The sequence below is a fragment of the Argentina anserina genome, chromosome 1 (genome assembly GCF_933775445.1).
Source record: "Argentina anserina chromosome 1, drPotAnse1.1, whole genome shotgun sequence".
NCBI classification, from domain to species: domain Eukaryota; kingdom Viridiplantae; phylum Streptophyta; class Magnoliopsida; order Rosales; family Rosaceae; genus Argentina; species Argentina anserina.
The window spans coordinates 1,019,931-1,035,446 of record NC_065872.1 but is presented as its reverse complement, the minus strand read 5'-3'; the positions used below and the strand labels follow the sequence as shown (position 1 = coordinate 1,035,446).

At 37.7% G+C, this 15,516-nt stretch overlaps 2 protein-coding genes across 2 annotated transcripts; one reads left to right on the top strand and one right to left on the bottom strand.

Moving 5' to 3' along the window:
- The first annotated feature begins 4,359 nt into the window (after positions 1-4,359).
- LOC126793816 (synaptotagmin-5) lies at positions 4,360-9,012 on the top strand. The gene is made up of 12 exons (XM_050520791.1): positions 4,360-4,872; positions 4,987-5,037; positions 5,128-5,248; positions 5,539-5,660; positions 5,797-5,898; positions 6,425-6,499; positions 6,793-6,872; positions 7,080-7,230; positions 7,333-7,563; positions 7,804-8,100; positions 8,210-8,323; positions 8,429-9,012. The coding sequence occupies exons 1-12, from the start codon at positions 4,462-4,464 to the stop codon at positions 8,573-8,575; spliced, it is 1,902 nt and encodes a 633-aa protein (XP_050376748.1). The 5' UTR covers positions 4,360-4,461; the 3' UTR covers positions 8,576-9,012.
- A 53-nt stretch (positions 9,013-9,065) lies between these two features.
- On the bottom strand, positions 9,066-13,063 carry LOC126794746 (bifunctional purple acid phosphatase 26). The gene is made up of 10 exons (XM_050521882.1): positions 13,017-13,063; positions 12,478-12,696; positions 12,025-12,225; positions 11,754-11,865; positions 11,277-11,503; positions 10,529-10,667; positions 10,218-10,438; positions 9,975-10,096; positions 9,545-9,706; positions 9,066-9,395 (listed from the first exon to the last, which is right to left on the bottom strand). Exons 2-10 carry the CDS (start codon positions 12,667-12,669, stop codon positions 9,323-9,325), a joined length of 1,449 nt encoding a protein of 482 aa, XP_050377839.1. The 5' UTR covers positions 12,670-12,696; positions 13,017-13,063; the 3' UTR covers positions 9,066-9,322.
- Between the last annotated feature and the right edge of the window lie 2,453 nt (positions 13,064-15,516).

The window sequence follows — 15,516 nt, the reverse complement described above, 5'->3', positions numbered from 1 at the left end:
TCGTAAAGCACCACAAGTTCACAGCCACGTTGTTATCAAAGAGATTCAAGTACTCTTCCTGCCCATCATGCTCACTGAACCTCCATGATATATCCAGCAACTCCGATAAGACGAAGACAAGAGCGACGACGGCGAGATGGAGGTCGCGGCCTGCAAAGCTACAACTCCAAATTCATTACCCTATCTTTCATCACCATCCAAATCTTCTCTTCTGGACTCCAAAAATAATTTCGAAGACATTTCCTTTGGGTATATGTAAGCCTAAATTATTCATTCAAAACCCAATTTACATGATATTCTAAACCCTAAACCTTGCTTTTCCATCGATTTGAACCTAATCCCAAGAAGCTTCATCACTCCACTTCGGTATCTCCGCCTTATCTCTGGAGAAATCAAGCACCACTGGCGGTTTCACGCGGTCGTACTCTCTCACCGGAACTGGATTATTCTTGAACTCGGGCTTGGCGAGCAGCGGCAAGTCTTTGAGGAAATCGGCGGGTTTCTTGGTGCTGCGACATAGCTCGTCTTCCACCATGAGGTCGACCTCGTTCTTGACGGCGGTGCTAGAGTAGTAGTTTTGGTCGATGTAAGGTAATGCGTCGATGATTTCCACGTTGGTTATGAGGACCGGCCATGATGGACCTTTCGACAGAGCTTCTAACATTAAGATTTCGGTGCTAGCGACGCCGGTAGCAGTGGCGGTGGTGGTCGCCATTGTTGTGAGCTGTGTGGGAGTGTCCTATCACATCTGAAAGCTGCGAAAAATAATTAAAGAATTCCTCAAATCCATTCAACCTCACTCGCCATTTTTATGCCAAATTGGTGTGTGACCCCAAACTAGCTCCACGTGGAGGAATGAACGGTCAAGATGACCCGTGCATCTATACGGCCCGTGCACCGAATAATTTTCGATAATAGAGTGCCTCCATCTTCTTTTTCAGAACAAACAAAACCCTAAGCCAACCAAAGCCTCCATCTTGTCAAAACCCGAAAGCCGACGCAGAAAAAGAAAGGATGGCAGTAACAGGCGCAATCGCGGTGGAGAGAGATAGCGGCGAGGATAGAAGAATTTACCTAAGATTCTTAGGCAAAGATAAGATTTTCTGGTACGTAATCGAGGAGAAATCGACACAATCATCTGCTAATGAGTTGCCTGCATGTGTCTCTGTAAAAGATAGAGTAAGAAGACTCCCTCTTCCTGATGCAAATATGTTTATGAACAACCTTGCTGTTATCAACTCGCGTGTGTATCTTATTGGTGGAGATTTGCATACACACACGCAAAATCCTGACGGCGATGATTCCCTTGGATATTATTATTTGAATTTGGATTCGGATTTGGGAGTAGTAAAGGAATGGAGCATAGGAGGTGGGAAATCTTCAGACAAACAAACTGGGGGAGGAGTAACGGTGGCCCAGGACGGTCGTGCTTACTCGGTGGGACCTACGCTTTACCAATTATCTCCGGCTGACGGTAAATGGGTGAAGTTGCAGACACCGCCGCAAGGTCCGACCCCAATGCCCAATGGATTTTTGTATTGGTCACGTCTACTTGGCATTACCAAGAATAAGCTATACGTCTATAGAATAGGTGGAGGAGTTGATGATGCCAATGTGATGCTTTCTTTTGATTTGGAATCAAGCAAGTGGGACGATGATGTCCTCGATGACGATTTTTGGGGTGATTGGTCTTCCGGTGTAGTTCTTTACGACGACCGCTACTTGTTTTCTTTTGGCTCTAGGAGCCCCAAACGCAGACCTATACCTGAAGATCCCGCAAGGATGACGAGGAGAGTTCAGGTGGTGGAGGTTCCAGAGGTGGAGGTTGCTGGAATTTACGTTTTTGATCTAAAGCGGCGTCAGTGGCTACCTGAACCAGTTCAGGGTCTCCTAAGCGTGATTCCTCAACCTTACCAGCCATCACCAGGAGCAGTTGATTATCTAAGCTTCTCTCCACAATTGTTCCAGATCAGAAAGGACAACGATCACCATTTGGCTTTGTTGTGGGATTCCTATGGCACGTCAAGGACTACACTTACTTGGTGCAAGTTCATACTGGATAATGCTGCTACTGAAGAGTGCCCCGCGTTCTCTGCCCGTTCGCTGTCACCTGGGTTCTGTCCGCTTGATGTGCAGACCTTCTACATGCTCAATTGTGCAGTAGGGATGTAAGATTCAGAAACTATGATGATGAATTATCAGTTTGTTTGTTAATTTCTGAAGTTCTTAACTATTGGTTTAATTTGGTTTCTATCGTTGCTGATTAGTTTGTAGTTTTGTACTACGAAAACATTTAAAAGTTATGTACTGCATTTTATGCCTTATTATTCATGCTTCATCTTGTTTTGCAAAGAAATATCGAAATCTGGTATGGTGTTATTTACCTATAGCCTACTTTGTCTCCGTTATATTCTCTCTTTTAAACTGTTATTAGTCTTCTCCTGTCTTGATTTGCAATTGGAGAAGATAGGTTGGGGACTTTGAATTGTTAAAAATCAATGTAATATGAGCACCGATGTTTTTCTGATTCAAATATGGGATCTGCTGCTTTTGCTTTCTTGACAAATACTGTATATATCCTTGTTGGGATGTGGAAATCCTTTTGTCCACGAGTTGTTTAGAAGTTAAACCAACTGAACTCTTAACGTCCTCAATTATCTATCCTGTCTGTAGTCCCCAACCATGTAACGATGGTTTTCAACTATCCAAGCTCCTGGGATGCCAAGATCAAACTCCAATTCCTTGCAAATACGTACCGTCTGTGCACTCGTGATGGACGATGTTTAAGGTACAGATTGATGGAGGACCCCAACTTTGTAGCATATCTTCGTGCTCGTTATTCTGATTGGCCTGCACGTCTGACCAGCGGAGTTGGTGCCCTAACTGAGGTGTACAACTTTGGTCTTAACAATGGAGGATACGTAAGGTCAGAACGAGATACCACCACAACGGTCCTATCTGAGGAATCCATTGTTATCTTCGCCGACGATTGTGTAAGACACTATTGGGACAGCGTGCAAGCCTATAACAACAAGTTATCGAGAAACCAGGCCAAGAACAATAATACGACTAATCAAGTAAAACTGGTAAGCTCGTCTAATATATATTAGGGTTAATTCCTCCTATGGTACCTAAAGTATAGCTACTTAGACAATTTAGTACTTGATGTATGAAAACGGACAATTTGCTACCACTATCAATTTTGATCATATTTTTAGGGTTATTTTCGTCATTCTAGCCCTAAACTCATTAAATTCACATTTTTCTTTATTTCTTCCTATAATTGTGGCCTCTTTGGAGATAATTAAATTGATATATCTACTCCACTTAGCATCTACTTCGCATATATCAAAAACAATTTTTTTCTTAATATACTTATTGTCCTAATTATTTTTTGCAAAGGAAATAAATTGCCTTTATGAATTTGTAATTTTTTATTAAAATATTTTTTTTAAATTACTTATAATTAAAATTAATTTAGATTGATAGCTACATTATGAAAAATTATATATGTAAATCATCACAGATACTAAGTGGATGAGTTATCAAAATTTTAGTGATAATTTAGAGGCAATTTGAAGGTATTATGAAAAAATGAAGTAAAGTAGAGATAAGATGACGGAAATAACTCTGAAAATATGATCAAAATTGACATAAGTACCAAAATGACATAAATTTGAGAACTTTAGGTACCAAATTGTCTGTTTTCATACATCAGGTACCAAATTGTCTAAGTAGTCAAACATCAGGTACCATAGGAGGAATTTACCATATATATTGTCCTTTTGTTTTATTTACACTCGTTGTGTGTGAAAAAACCTATCCATTTTTTAGAAATTTAACTGTAGAGAGAAGTTAGATTGATTTATAGGATAACTACCTAGCTAATCCATAATTTGAGAAATTATGCCTGGGAAGTTATTAAAAATAATTTTTTATTCTGATTTTGATTTTTATCTATTGTCTATGAATTACTGTATATAATTATTTTAATATTTTACAATAACATATGATGCAAGAGTGTTTATATATTTTCACAAATTATGTCCATATTATAATAATATAGATAGATAAATCAGTACTGATCTATTTATCTTTCACTTTCACAAACATAGGTTCAATAAAGAAGAAATCGTTGCTCAGTTACATATACTATCCGACAGTTGACAACGGTTTTTAGTTTTCTAACCTCAGTCATAAAACAATGTTAACCGTCAGATATACAATGTATAATACATTAATGTATAGCAGAATTTTATGTGAAACATCACTCTATTCACTCGTGTGAAAAGACCTTATAAGAGTGATAGCTCATGAAGACATGAACGATGAATGTGTTACAACGGGGCAATGAGCCATCAGGAATTTTGGGTTTTCGTATATTCAAAGTTTCCAATAATTCAACACCAGAAAGAAACAGACAACAAAAGGAAAAAGGAAAATAAAGAGACCCCAGAGTCCATGTGGTTCTCTATAATCTTCTCATATTATTCTGATCTGTTTCTTCGAATAGTCTTGTCGGCAAGGCAAAGTAATCCCCCCTTTCTCTTTCTTTCTCTATCCCCAGCCCAAAACACGTCCCCCCATCCCCGATTTGTCCGCCCAAAATCTCCACCAACTTCCACCACCACTGTTTGTAATCACTCGATCAAACCTACACCAATGGGCTTCCTTTTCGGCTTGGCTCTCGGCGTCGTCGTCGGCGTCGCCCTCGTCGTCGGCTTCGTCAAGCTCGAGAACCGCCGCTCCAAGCTCCGCTCACAGCTGGCCACCACCATCGCCGCCTTCGCCAGAATGACTGTCGAAGATTCTAGAAAGCTCCTCCCTCCTGACCACTACCCTTCTTGGGTCGTCTTCTCTCACCGCCAGAAGGTCACTCTCTCTCTCTCTCTCTCTCTCTCTCTCTCTCTCAGAACCCACTTCGTTGTTTTTACTGTTTTAACTTCAAGAACTCATTTTTATGTTTTGGGTCTGTGTTTGTTTCAGTTGAACTGGCTCAATTCTCACTTGACGAAGATCTGGCCGTATGTCAATGAGGTAATTCCATCTGGGTTTTCTTTCCTGATCTTAAAGTTTGTATTTTTTGTTGGATGGTAAGATGAGATTGAATTGGGTTTGTAAATGTAGGCTGCTTCTGAGTTGATCAAGGCTTCAGTGGAGCCAATTCTGGAGCAGTACACGCCGGTCATACTGTCGTCGATTAAGTTTTCCAAGTTCACTCTCGGAACTGTGGCACCTCAGTTTACAGGTCAGTTTACTTCAATGCAGTAGTTGTACCTCGTGTTTTGGTTATCTAATTGCAAGTATTCGACTGTAATTGAATGGTATAGATAATGTGCATTAAGTGGTGTCTAAGTTTAGAACTTCTAGTCACATTAAGTGTGTAATGTGATAATCTGTATGTGGATTGTACAGTGTGAATGGTTGTAGATTGCTATTTTGCATTTGTTATGCTTTAAATGTCATTAAAGGGGAGCCTTTAGGATGAAGTTTCGCATAGTTTTCATTAATGTTCTAATGAGCAGATGCTGTGTTTAGGAGTTTCTGTAATTGAAGGTGGGGGTGACAGTATCACTATGGAGTTGGAAATGAATTGGGATGGAAACCCAAGTATAATACTTGCCATCAAGACTTTACTTGGTGTAGCACTACCTGTGCAGGTAACCAAAACATATTGCCCGCTTATTTCTGCTCCGTTAAGATTTTCTTAGTGTTTGGAAGTTTGGTTTCCTTGTTGTAGAGTGTCATTGCTGTTTTTGAACTATCACTGTAGAATAACTTGTAAATGATTTGTAGGTGAAAGACATCGGATTCAGTGGGGTATTCAGGCTGATATTTAAGCCTTTGGTTGACGAGTTCCCGTGTTTTGGAGCTGTTTGCTTTTCCTTGAGGGAAAAGGTAAAGCATCTGTTTTAACTTTCTAGTGCTATTTCTGCAAGATTTTGAAAGTGAGGTTGCGTGCATGTCAGATTTGGAAATGTCTTTGCATTGAGATAAAGATTTTGGTTGACCATTTTATATTCCAGGATTGTGGGCTTGTTAATATATAGAGGTTCTGGTTGAATGCAGTTAAACTATGACTATGGTCAATATTATCCGAAACCAAACACTATTCATATCTCTATCTACCTGTTAATGATGAAATCATCCAGTACTTTTCTAGAAATATTTGGTGTTTTTATGCTATGTTTTCTATTTGAACTATAAGCAACACTTATTTAGCTCAATATAATTTTGATGAGAAACATGACGGAGCTTAAGATCTTCTTTACTAAATAAAAAAGGATGTGAATCTGGAAAAACAGCATTCTGCGTAGAAATAGTATGGCAACAGCGCTCGTGGCCTGTCTAGTTCCCTCTTACACATACATGCAGGCCCATGCATTATTAACCTCTGATTTAGCATATTTTTTCTTTATTGTAGAAAAATTTGGACTTTAAGCTGAAAGTTGTGGGTGGTGACATATCTACAATACCTGGGCTTCAAGATCAACTTGAGGTATGAGAAAGATACATCAATTTACTCCAAGGTTGAATTTGTACTCATGCATGATCTCTATATGTCATGTAGCATGGTCCTTTCTTGAATACTTTTCATGTTGATTTGAGAGTAAAGTTTAATATGTAATGTCCTGGCTCATAGTTAAGGTTTGACATCTCATTTATAAGATCGACAATGTTTGTGAATTGTAGGAAAGAGATAGATGTTCTTTAAACAATAAGTAGGTGGATGTTATCTTATATATGCAGGATTTTATAAGGTCTAATAAAAAGACATGTTTTATTGTACAGGGGACAATACGCGATGCCATTGAAGATTCAATTACATGGCCTGTTCGAAAAGTTATTCCCATTTTGCCTGGGGATTACAGGTAAAGCAGAATTCAGAGAATAATTGCATTTCAACCTTGTTAAACGTACATTGAATGCTCAATAAAGGGACATGTATTTCCCTCAAGAGCTGGCCACCCTGTATAAGCATTTTTTTCCTTTGGGGGTTGGGTGGCGGGGATGAATTTCCTTTCACTTATTGCATGGTTCCTGTTGTGATGTTGATTCCTCTTCTACTTGACTTATAGCGATCTGGAGTTGAAGCCAGTTGGGATACTAGAGGTGAAGCTTGTGCAGGCAAAGGAGTTGACAAATAAAGATGTTGTAGGAAAATCAGACCCGTACGCCTTATTGTATGTTCGACCTTTAAAAGACAGAATGAAGAAAAGCAGAACTATTGTAATATTCTGCTCCTCTTATATGTTAGTGCATTATATTCATTGATTTCAATTTCTATTTAGTTGGCTATAAAGAATAATACATGCTTCTCTTAATCTACAGAACAATGATTTGAGTCCAATCTGGAATGAACACTTTGAATTTGTTGTTGAAGATGACTCCACTCAACATTTGGTGGTTAAAATTTTTGACGATGAGGGCCTTGGGGCATCTGAGCTCATTGGGTGTGCTCTGGTACACATAAGTGAACTTCAGCCGGGTAAAGTAAAGGATGTGTGGTTAAAGCTGGTTAAAAGTTTGGAAGTGCAAAGAGATAATAAAAACCGCGGGCAGGTGAGAAGGCTAATTTTATCCTTTGAATCATTACATAGTAGCATGAACTAAAAATTGTACTATTATCTCCTCCTTCGCCTTTCAAATTCAACAGTTGGAGCTAGCAGTTTACACCTTTATGTGGATAGTTTTGGGTTTGACTTTTGAAATTAGAATACCAACTCCCCACTAAATATGTTTTTTGACTGTAACATGATATTAAATCTTTTGAGTATGATATCGGTTTCATTCCTGTATTAGGTGCATTTGGAGCTGCTATATGTTCCAAACGGCATGGACAATGGCTTTGTCAACCCATTTACTCCCAACTTCTCAATGACTTCTTTGGAAAAAGTACTGAAAAGTGGAGCAAATGGAAAAGATGCTATAGAAAATGAAAAGGAAGCCGCACAGAAGAAGAAAGAGGTTATAATTAGAGGTGTGCTTTCAGTAACTGTATTATCTGCTGAAGACTTGCCACCTGTTGATCTCATGGGCAAAGCTGATCCTTATGTGGTTCTCACCTTGAAGAAGTCAGAAACGAGAAACAAAACGAGGGTAGGGTTTTGAATTGCCATAGACTGAAATTACCTTATCGGCTGTGAGAGTACTCCTGTAGTCTTGATTCACATAAAGCTAGTTTCCTTAAAGTTTGTTGATCTCTCAGGTCGTCAATGAAAGCTTGAATCCTGTTTGGAATCAAACTTTTGACTTTGTTGTTGAGGATGGATTGCATGACATGCTCATTCTTGAAGTCTACGACCACGATACTTTCGGGAAGGTACTATTTTTCCATAGTTCTTCATTTGTTGGCCATAAATTTCCATCCGGAAAAACCCTTGTATGGTTATTTGACAATTAACTAGGTAATATCTGTAACTTGCAGGATTATATGGGAAGATGCATCTTGACACTCACTAGGGTCATATTAGAAGGGGAATACAAGGACTCTTTGCCACTAGATGGGGCCAAATCTGGGAAGTTGAATTTACATCTCAAGTGGATGCCACAACCGATTTTCCGCGATTCTTGATGGATCTCGTTTTGTGTGGCCTGGAGTATATCGAGGCTGTATTATCCTGCAGGTGATGTATTGCAAGACCACCACACAACTTGAACATTTGCACATCTTTGTTCATTCGTAAACCCAGCATGTCAAGCACTTGAACTCTTGAGGAATGTAGATAACTGTTCCATAACACCTATTGAAGCAATGAGTGAAGTTGTACAATGGAATGCGTACCGATCGTCTCATGGTGTACATGGAAGCATTCTTGGTTTGTCGGATTGTCTAGTTCCTAGCTGTTTATTGGTCCTACACTGTTTTTGGCCTCTGATCATCCCATTATTTTTAGTGCATGTCTGTGGATAGGACCTCTATATCACTGTTGAAACAGAGTTGATACTACGAGAAGCTATATCATGAGCTTTAAGAGGGCTCCTATTCTTTTTGGCTGATTTTGGGGTTTTTGTTATATATAATTTGTGGGAGGCTTTGGCCAATCATACCGGACGACTTACGGGAAGGGAATGTGTTATTTTGAAAGCAAATCCATGTTCACAGAACACCTAATCAATAGGAATTTACGATCATGATACTTATTCAATACATGGAAAAGATAACTAAGACCAGACACGAAGAGAATTTGAAACTTCAGTGCTAAAACCTCAGCTTTTCTGCCTTCCCTCACTGAAATTATTTTCCCAGCTTCTCTCTTCATCCGACTAAAATAATATCATGCCATTGCACCGGTGGTGTAAGATTTTCCGTGCTGAGATTTCAATAAGCTGCACGATCAATATATTTCCTAGCATATTGCTTTTTCAGTTTTCGCCTTCTGTGATTTGTACCCCTGCATTTCAAAGATTCAAGTATGTCATGTGTAATTTTTATTAGTTCCTAAATTTTACAAATAGCCCAAGTTCAACAATTTAACTGCATCGGCAAATCAAAGATAAATTGGCTAAGTTGGAAAACACAGGCATTAATGACCATACTCACCAGTACTGGTTATGCAATACAAATGCATCAGTTGCAATTTTCTTCCCGTCATCATTGCGGTTCCAGTGGTACATTGCATGTGTCCTGTTGTGAATCTCCAGTGTTGAATGCCCAAAACTTGCTTCTCGGAATGCAGAATATTCTGGTTGTGGATCTCTAAACCTATAAAAAATTCATGGAACAGCACTTATTTGACAATAATTAGGCTGCTATGTGAGAACTTATCAGAATACTATGGTTGTGGATCTCTAAACCTATATAAAAATCACAGGACACAGGAACAGTACTTATTCGACAAGAATTAGACTGATATATGAGACCTCATAAGAGTGAACAAGTAACCATTGTGCAGATGTGCAGTTCGCTGCACCATTACTTACAAGAGCAAACTGAGATCGTAAATAATAAACGAAAACTACAATGTTCTTACCTTCCAGCAAGACCTTCTTGGTTTCCTCCATCTCCCACAGTTATGTAGACAGGAGCAGATTTGTCTGGTATGGGATATTGGTCACCACTTGATACGTTGTAGTGTACATTTGAGATTCTATACTGCAAAGAATGGAAAGAAAAAAGATTGTGAATATCATTCATTATAAAGATGAATAAATCATTTGACCCCAAAAAAAATAACAAATTAGATGACTGAAAAGACAAGGGTAACAAATCATACAGATCTTTCGTATGCATGGACATGGCCAGCAAACACTACATCAACTTTGTAATGAAGGAACCAACTCTCAAATACTGCTCGCATGCTCTCTCCTTCCATGTAATGTGCGTTATTACTATTGTAGATTGGGACATGCATAAGGACTATCAGCCAAGGTGTCTTTTCCCTGTCCACTCTTTTCAGTTCATCTTGCAGCCACACCCATTGAGGTGTGTATTTCACTGATAACAGTTAAAAACAATTTCATAAAGATAAGCAGAAAGAAGAAAATATAATTTTTTACAAACATGTAGGCAAGGGGGAGTAATTACCGAATGGAGAATAACTGGACAGCACTATTATATGAGCTGAGGCACGTCTGATGGCGTACCAAAGAGGATTGCTACTTTTGGAGGCGTAATAAGGAGTAGTATACCGCTGAAGATAGTTTTTGAATGGAGTAACTTCACCCTAGTTATGTCAAAAACTAATAGTCAAGAAAGCAACATTCCCAAGTTAATTCAAAAGATGCAGAGTTTTCGAGCACAAAGGTTATGTATCAGGTATGCTTACATGCCACATAGAAATCCTAAAACATCAGTCAATGTTTACAACAATTTCATATCTACAGTACTGTGTGCTTATAGCTTATATGAGACCATGATTCTTCTCAAACAACACATCATCTTCCTAGCAACATTTAGCAACCTACAGTCTGATACTTTTTTTTTTTAAGAAACCTACCGTCTGATACTTAAATTTAGACAACTTGATGAATGTTTACTGACTGTACGCTCATGAAATTTGTGCATCACTTCTCCAAATGACTAATCTAGATATGATTAGACTGAGAGAATGTTGAATTTAAAACACTTATAAAAAGTATTATGTTGAGTTGTTCCTCAAATTTAAGAAATGAGGTAGTTACGAATTTACCATATAACATCAGATATGATGAGATGATGACAGAATAAGTATAAGTTGTATAAGTATGTCCAAAATAAACACAGTTGATAACATTCAAGATGGAAAACGACTCCAGAGTGAAAAAAGTAACTCATTATAGTTCTCTTGATGTACCAGATAAGGCATGTAATCAATTTCATGATTGCCAGCAGACCAAATCCATGGTTGATATGCAGTACTCTGCTCAACAAATCGCCCCCATGTATCCCACCTTACACCAATATCATTATATTGATACCTATCAGCATAAGAAAGATCCCCAAGAAATAAGACAGTCTGCCCTCCACTCTGCATGTAATGCTCAAGAGTTGACAGGGAGTTAAATGTCTGACCCAAATCACCTGCAATATGCAAATAAGTATTTATTAATGTAAGCCACACATTCCACATTGTCTGATATAACTAAATGAAATAATTAGAATGCAAGTATAAACAATTATTAAGGTAACAATGTTAGTGAGGAAACAGATTGGCAGAGGTGCAGCTTAAATGTAAAAATGGCAAGCAAAAACATGACTCATCAATCACTAAAATGGAGAATGACTTGAAACCAACTTTTTCAGTGAGATTTCGAGACAGAAAACAACACACCTATAATTCCAAATTTGTAAGAAGCATCTGGACCAATCTGTGGAGGTGTTGTAAACCAAAACTCTCGAGAAGAATCGCCACTCCCAATTTTGTAGTAATACTTTGTGTCATGCTGAAAACAAGAAATAACTAATGCTTTATTAAATTGTGTAATCATGTAATAATCATGTAACTTAACAATACTACATGATTATGTACCAACATATCTCAAACAAAGATTAAGCCATACTTAATAAGGCTTTACTTCAAAAAAAAAAAGGTTCATAAATACCTCTAGGCCATCAACATGACAGTGATGGATATATCCAGACTTGTATTCATAAAAACTGTAGTTTGTTATAGTCCCCTCTGCAGAAAACTCGTACTTCTTCTCTGATGTGCCATATTGCACTTTACTTGTCCCTGGCTCATCAGCCGTGACCCATGAGATGATCACAGCCTTTCCATCATAGTCACCTTGGGTAATATGCACCTGAAAAAAAAAGGTTTAAAGCATTCAAGAACATAAAAACTCAGACCAAAGATAAACTGCAGATAAGGTAATCATACAAAGGCATCATATACCATCCAAAAACTGATATATACATAATAGCCATTCATCAAAGTAAAAATACTATCTAGAGTATAACTAACATAATACACCACTTTCAAGTAAAAGCAAGCCTTGATCGAATCAGAAACCACTTAAATTTAACTGGCAAACATATGTAAACTGATTACTCACTTGTTGTGGAGCATTGTGACCCTTTGGAACAGCAAGCACTTTGTGATCAAGTGGAATATCAACCGATGGATACTCCGACCGAACAAAATTACTAGTGATTCCTGCATTCCCATATCTCAAACAGCTAGAAAACACCAAACAACTAACAACAAGTTGAACCAACATGGATTCCATCCTAGCAAACCAAGCCATGATTTGTTCCTTCACAGCATCACAGAACTGCATAGAAAACCCCAAAACTAAGTATCAACATACATTCAATTTAAATTTGACTTAAAAACAGATTATGCAAACCAACAACACTGAAATTGTTCATAGCAAGATAAGCTGATAAAGCTTCAAACTTTATACAATTGAATGAAGTTTTGTCCAGATTTCAATTGAAAAATCTCAACTTTAAGAGAAGCAAAGACTGAAACATGACATAGAATTCAAATAGGTTCACAATGAAATAAGATTCAAGTTTTGAGCTGGAAACAAGAACAATCATTCATCAATTTCAATGTGAAATTACCAGAAAACCGAAGTGATTTGAATACCTGGAGATTCTTGATGAGAGAGAGAGAGAGAGAGAGAGAGAGAGAGAGAGAGAGAGAGTGAAGATGGAGCTCTGAGAAATCAGTTAGGAGGGAGAAGAGGCGTGAGTTAAACAGCATCCGGAGTGCTGACGTGGTGTGACGTTGGTTTGGGAGGTCGTGATTATCTGTGTTTGCTTCTAATTGGGGAGTGCCTACCTGGCGGGTTTTGATTTGTTCAGGGATGGGAGTGGGACCCGCGCGGGGTATGGCTTTTAGTGTGCAACAATGTTGAGGGCTTTTTGACAGTCGTGGGGAGCTTGAGGCACTCCTTTGTCTCCATTTTTAAGATTTAAGGCTTCTCAATTTAATGTATTACCGAGCATGCCAGCACCTCCATGGTAGGTTATGCTCTCATTCCTGTTTTTCCAGATCAAGAATCAGTCATGTGCTTTTATCTGACGGGAAAGAAAGAAGCCAGAGAATCTAAATCGACGATGCCTGCAGCATGAAGGAAACTAAATCAAATTCATGGTGATTGATTGTGCGGGAAAGAGTACTGAAATTTCCCAATTAGATGGATTTTGCGATTTGGTTAAATTCCTGGTGATTTATCAAGTACTCTGATCGTGTGGCCTTTTCAAATGGTTTGGTTTTAGATTAAACAAAGCTTTTGATGCAGCACATGGTGTTCTTGGTTTACTCTTTTTCAATATAGTATCTAATTGTGGTTTATTAGAATCCAATTTTGATGTGGTATTGGGATTAATCAATTGACTGAATTTCATATTAGCAAGATTTAAATTTTCCTATTAGTGTTTTGGAGCATATTGAGTTTCTCCGATTGTGAGATTGGGTTTGAGAATGCTTGAATTCTGTTTAATGTTTGTTTTATATCGGAACAAGGAGTCTATCAATGGACTGACATTGATAATTTGATATCACGAAGCAGTAAAGAATGGTTTATGAATTTAAATCATAAAAATGTATCTAACCAGTAACCAACCAACATATGAGAATGAAACCTTTGCAACTAGAAAATCAAATAAGCTTCCATTGTCTCAAGTAATTTCCTCTCTATAGCAACAATACTGCCATATTTCAGAGAGATCCATGAATGCGGATGTCAATGCCGATGCCGGATAATGGTTCCATTAATGACTGCAGAAAATGATGCTTCTTGTTGTGTGTGTTTTTTTTTTATATAATCATTATTTTCATTCCATTATGGTTTTATCTGTGGGATTTGGGCATTTGTGGTTGTTTGTTGTTTTGTTTTTGACTTCTGTATGATTGATGTTGAACTGAGATTCAATCTAAAACCTAATGCAGTCGTTTAATTTGAAAGATTTTAATTGACTTATGTCTGTGTTCAATGTTTTGGCTTTGGCTAATCTTATTATGGGTTGTGCAATTGTTCTCTCAAATTGTTGTCATGATGTGGGTGGGTTCTCGAATGTGAACTGTGGTTATTTCATCTAGTCGTCAGGGAAATAGCTATTCTTTTATTGGATCATTACTGTTTAATTCATAAAGGTTGGATCATTACTGTTATATTGTGGGAGTGAAAGTTGGACGGTTGATAGGCGGAGATTTCATTTGTTTTCATTATTACTAATTAAGTACACTTATAATTTGTCCATCATTATTTGTTTATTTGTTGTTTGTTGATTAACTACAAAAGCACAGAGACAAATAAGTTTACGGACAAAGAAGGGAATCTGTTGATGAATTGGGAAATTGAGTCTAACCTTGACTCTATTGCCTTATTTCAGGAATCCATTTGATGCACATTCTCAACATGTAGGAATCCCCCTCATGCTTTCGATATATTTCAAATCAACAATTTGTTCTAACTCTACAGAGCTGATTTTGTTAGAATTTCATATATATTGTAATTGTTGTAGGATAAATAAATGATATAAACGTTAATCTAAGTTTATGTATTTCTTACGCAACCATTTATCTGCAAACGACAAACTATTTTCTAATGCCATACATACCCGCGGCTGGGCGGGCAATGTATCTAGTTAATATTGTTACCGCAATTGGGATGTGTTGAAGGTAGAAGATGAATGTTCATTTTCTTTGTTGCATTTCACTTACGTTTCCCTAATGACATTTTCGCCATCGTTAGTTTGAGTTTTGTTGACCCTGAGTTTAGAGAATTTGTCGAAACAACTAATGTGATAATTACAACTCAGCTGTAATTGAAAAGAACTGTGTAAAAAATGAGATCGTTTCAGCCTTTTATTGCTATAGTTAATTAGAACTCAACTTATTCAACAAGAGTATTTGTTACGAAAATCAACTGTTTTGATTTGAACTCAGCTCGGAATATGGAAAAAAGTAATGTCGACTCTATCTAAACATGCACCCTTACTTCGATACAAATTTAATCCAGAGAGCCTCTATTATTCATGTACAACGACTACTTGACATTGTATTCTCTAATGCGAAATGCCAATCAAACTTGAGAAAAATGGTTAGAAATGTTTTATTATATAGAGTGATTCATTCAACA

Excerpts from the sequence above, each read along its gene's own strand:
- LOC126793816 (XM_050520791.1), top strand. The coding sequence starts at position 4,462 with ATGTGGTTCTCTATAATCTTCTCATATTATTCTGATCTGTTTCTTCGA. Across the intron at positions 6,500-6,792 it reads GGCTTCAAGATCAACTTGAG|GGGACAATACGCGATGCCAT; the intron begins GTATGAGAAAGA and ends TTTATTGTACAG. Across the intron at positions 7,231-7,332 it reads TGAAGAAAAGCAGAACTATT|AACAATGATTTGAGTCCAAT; the intron begins GTAATATTCTGC and ends CTTAATCTACAG.
- LOC126794746 (XM_050521882.1), bottom strand. The coding sequence starts at position 12,669 with ATGGCTTGGTTTGCTAGGATGGAATCCATGTTGGTTCAACTTGTTGTT. Across the intron at positions 9,707-9,974 it reads CAAGAAGGTCTTGCTGGAAG|GTTTAGAGATCCACAACCAG; the intron begins GTAAGAACATTG and ends AATTTTTTATAG. Across the intron at positions 9,396-9,544 it reads GTATTGCATAACCAGTACTG|GGGTACAAATCACAGAAGGC; the intron begins GTGAGTATGGTC and ends TTTGAAATGCAG.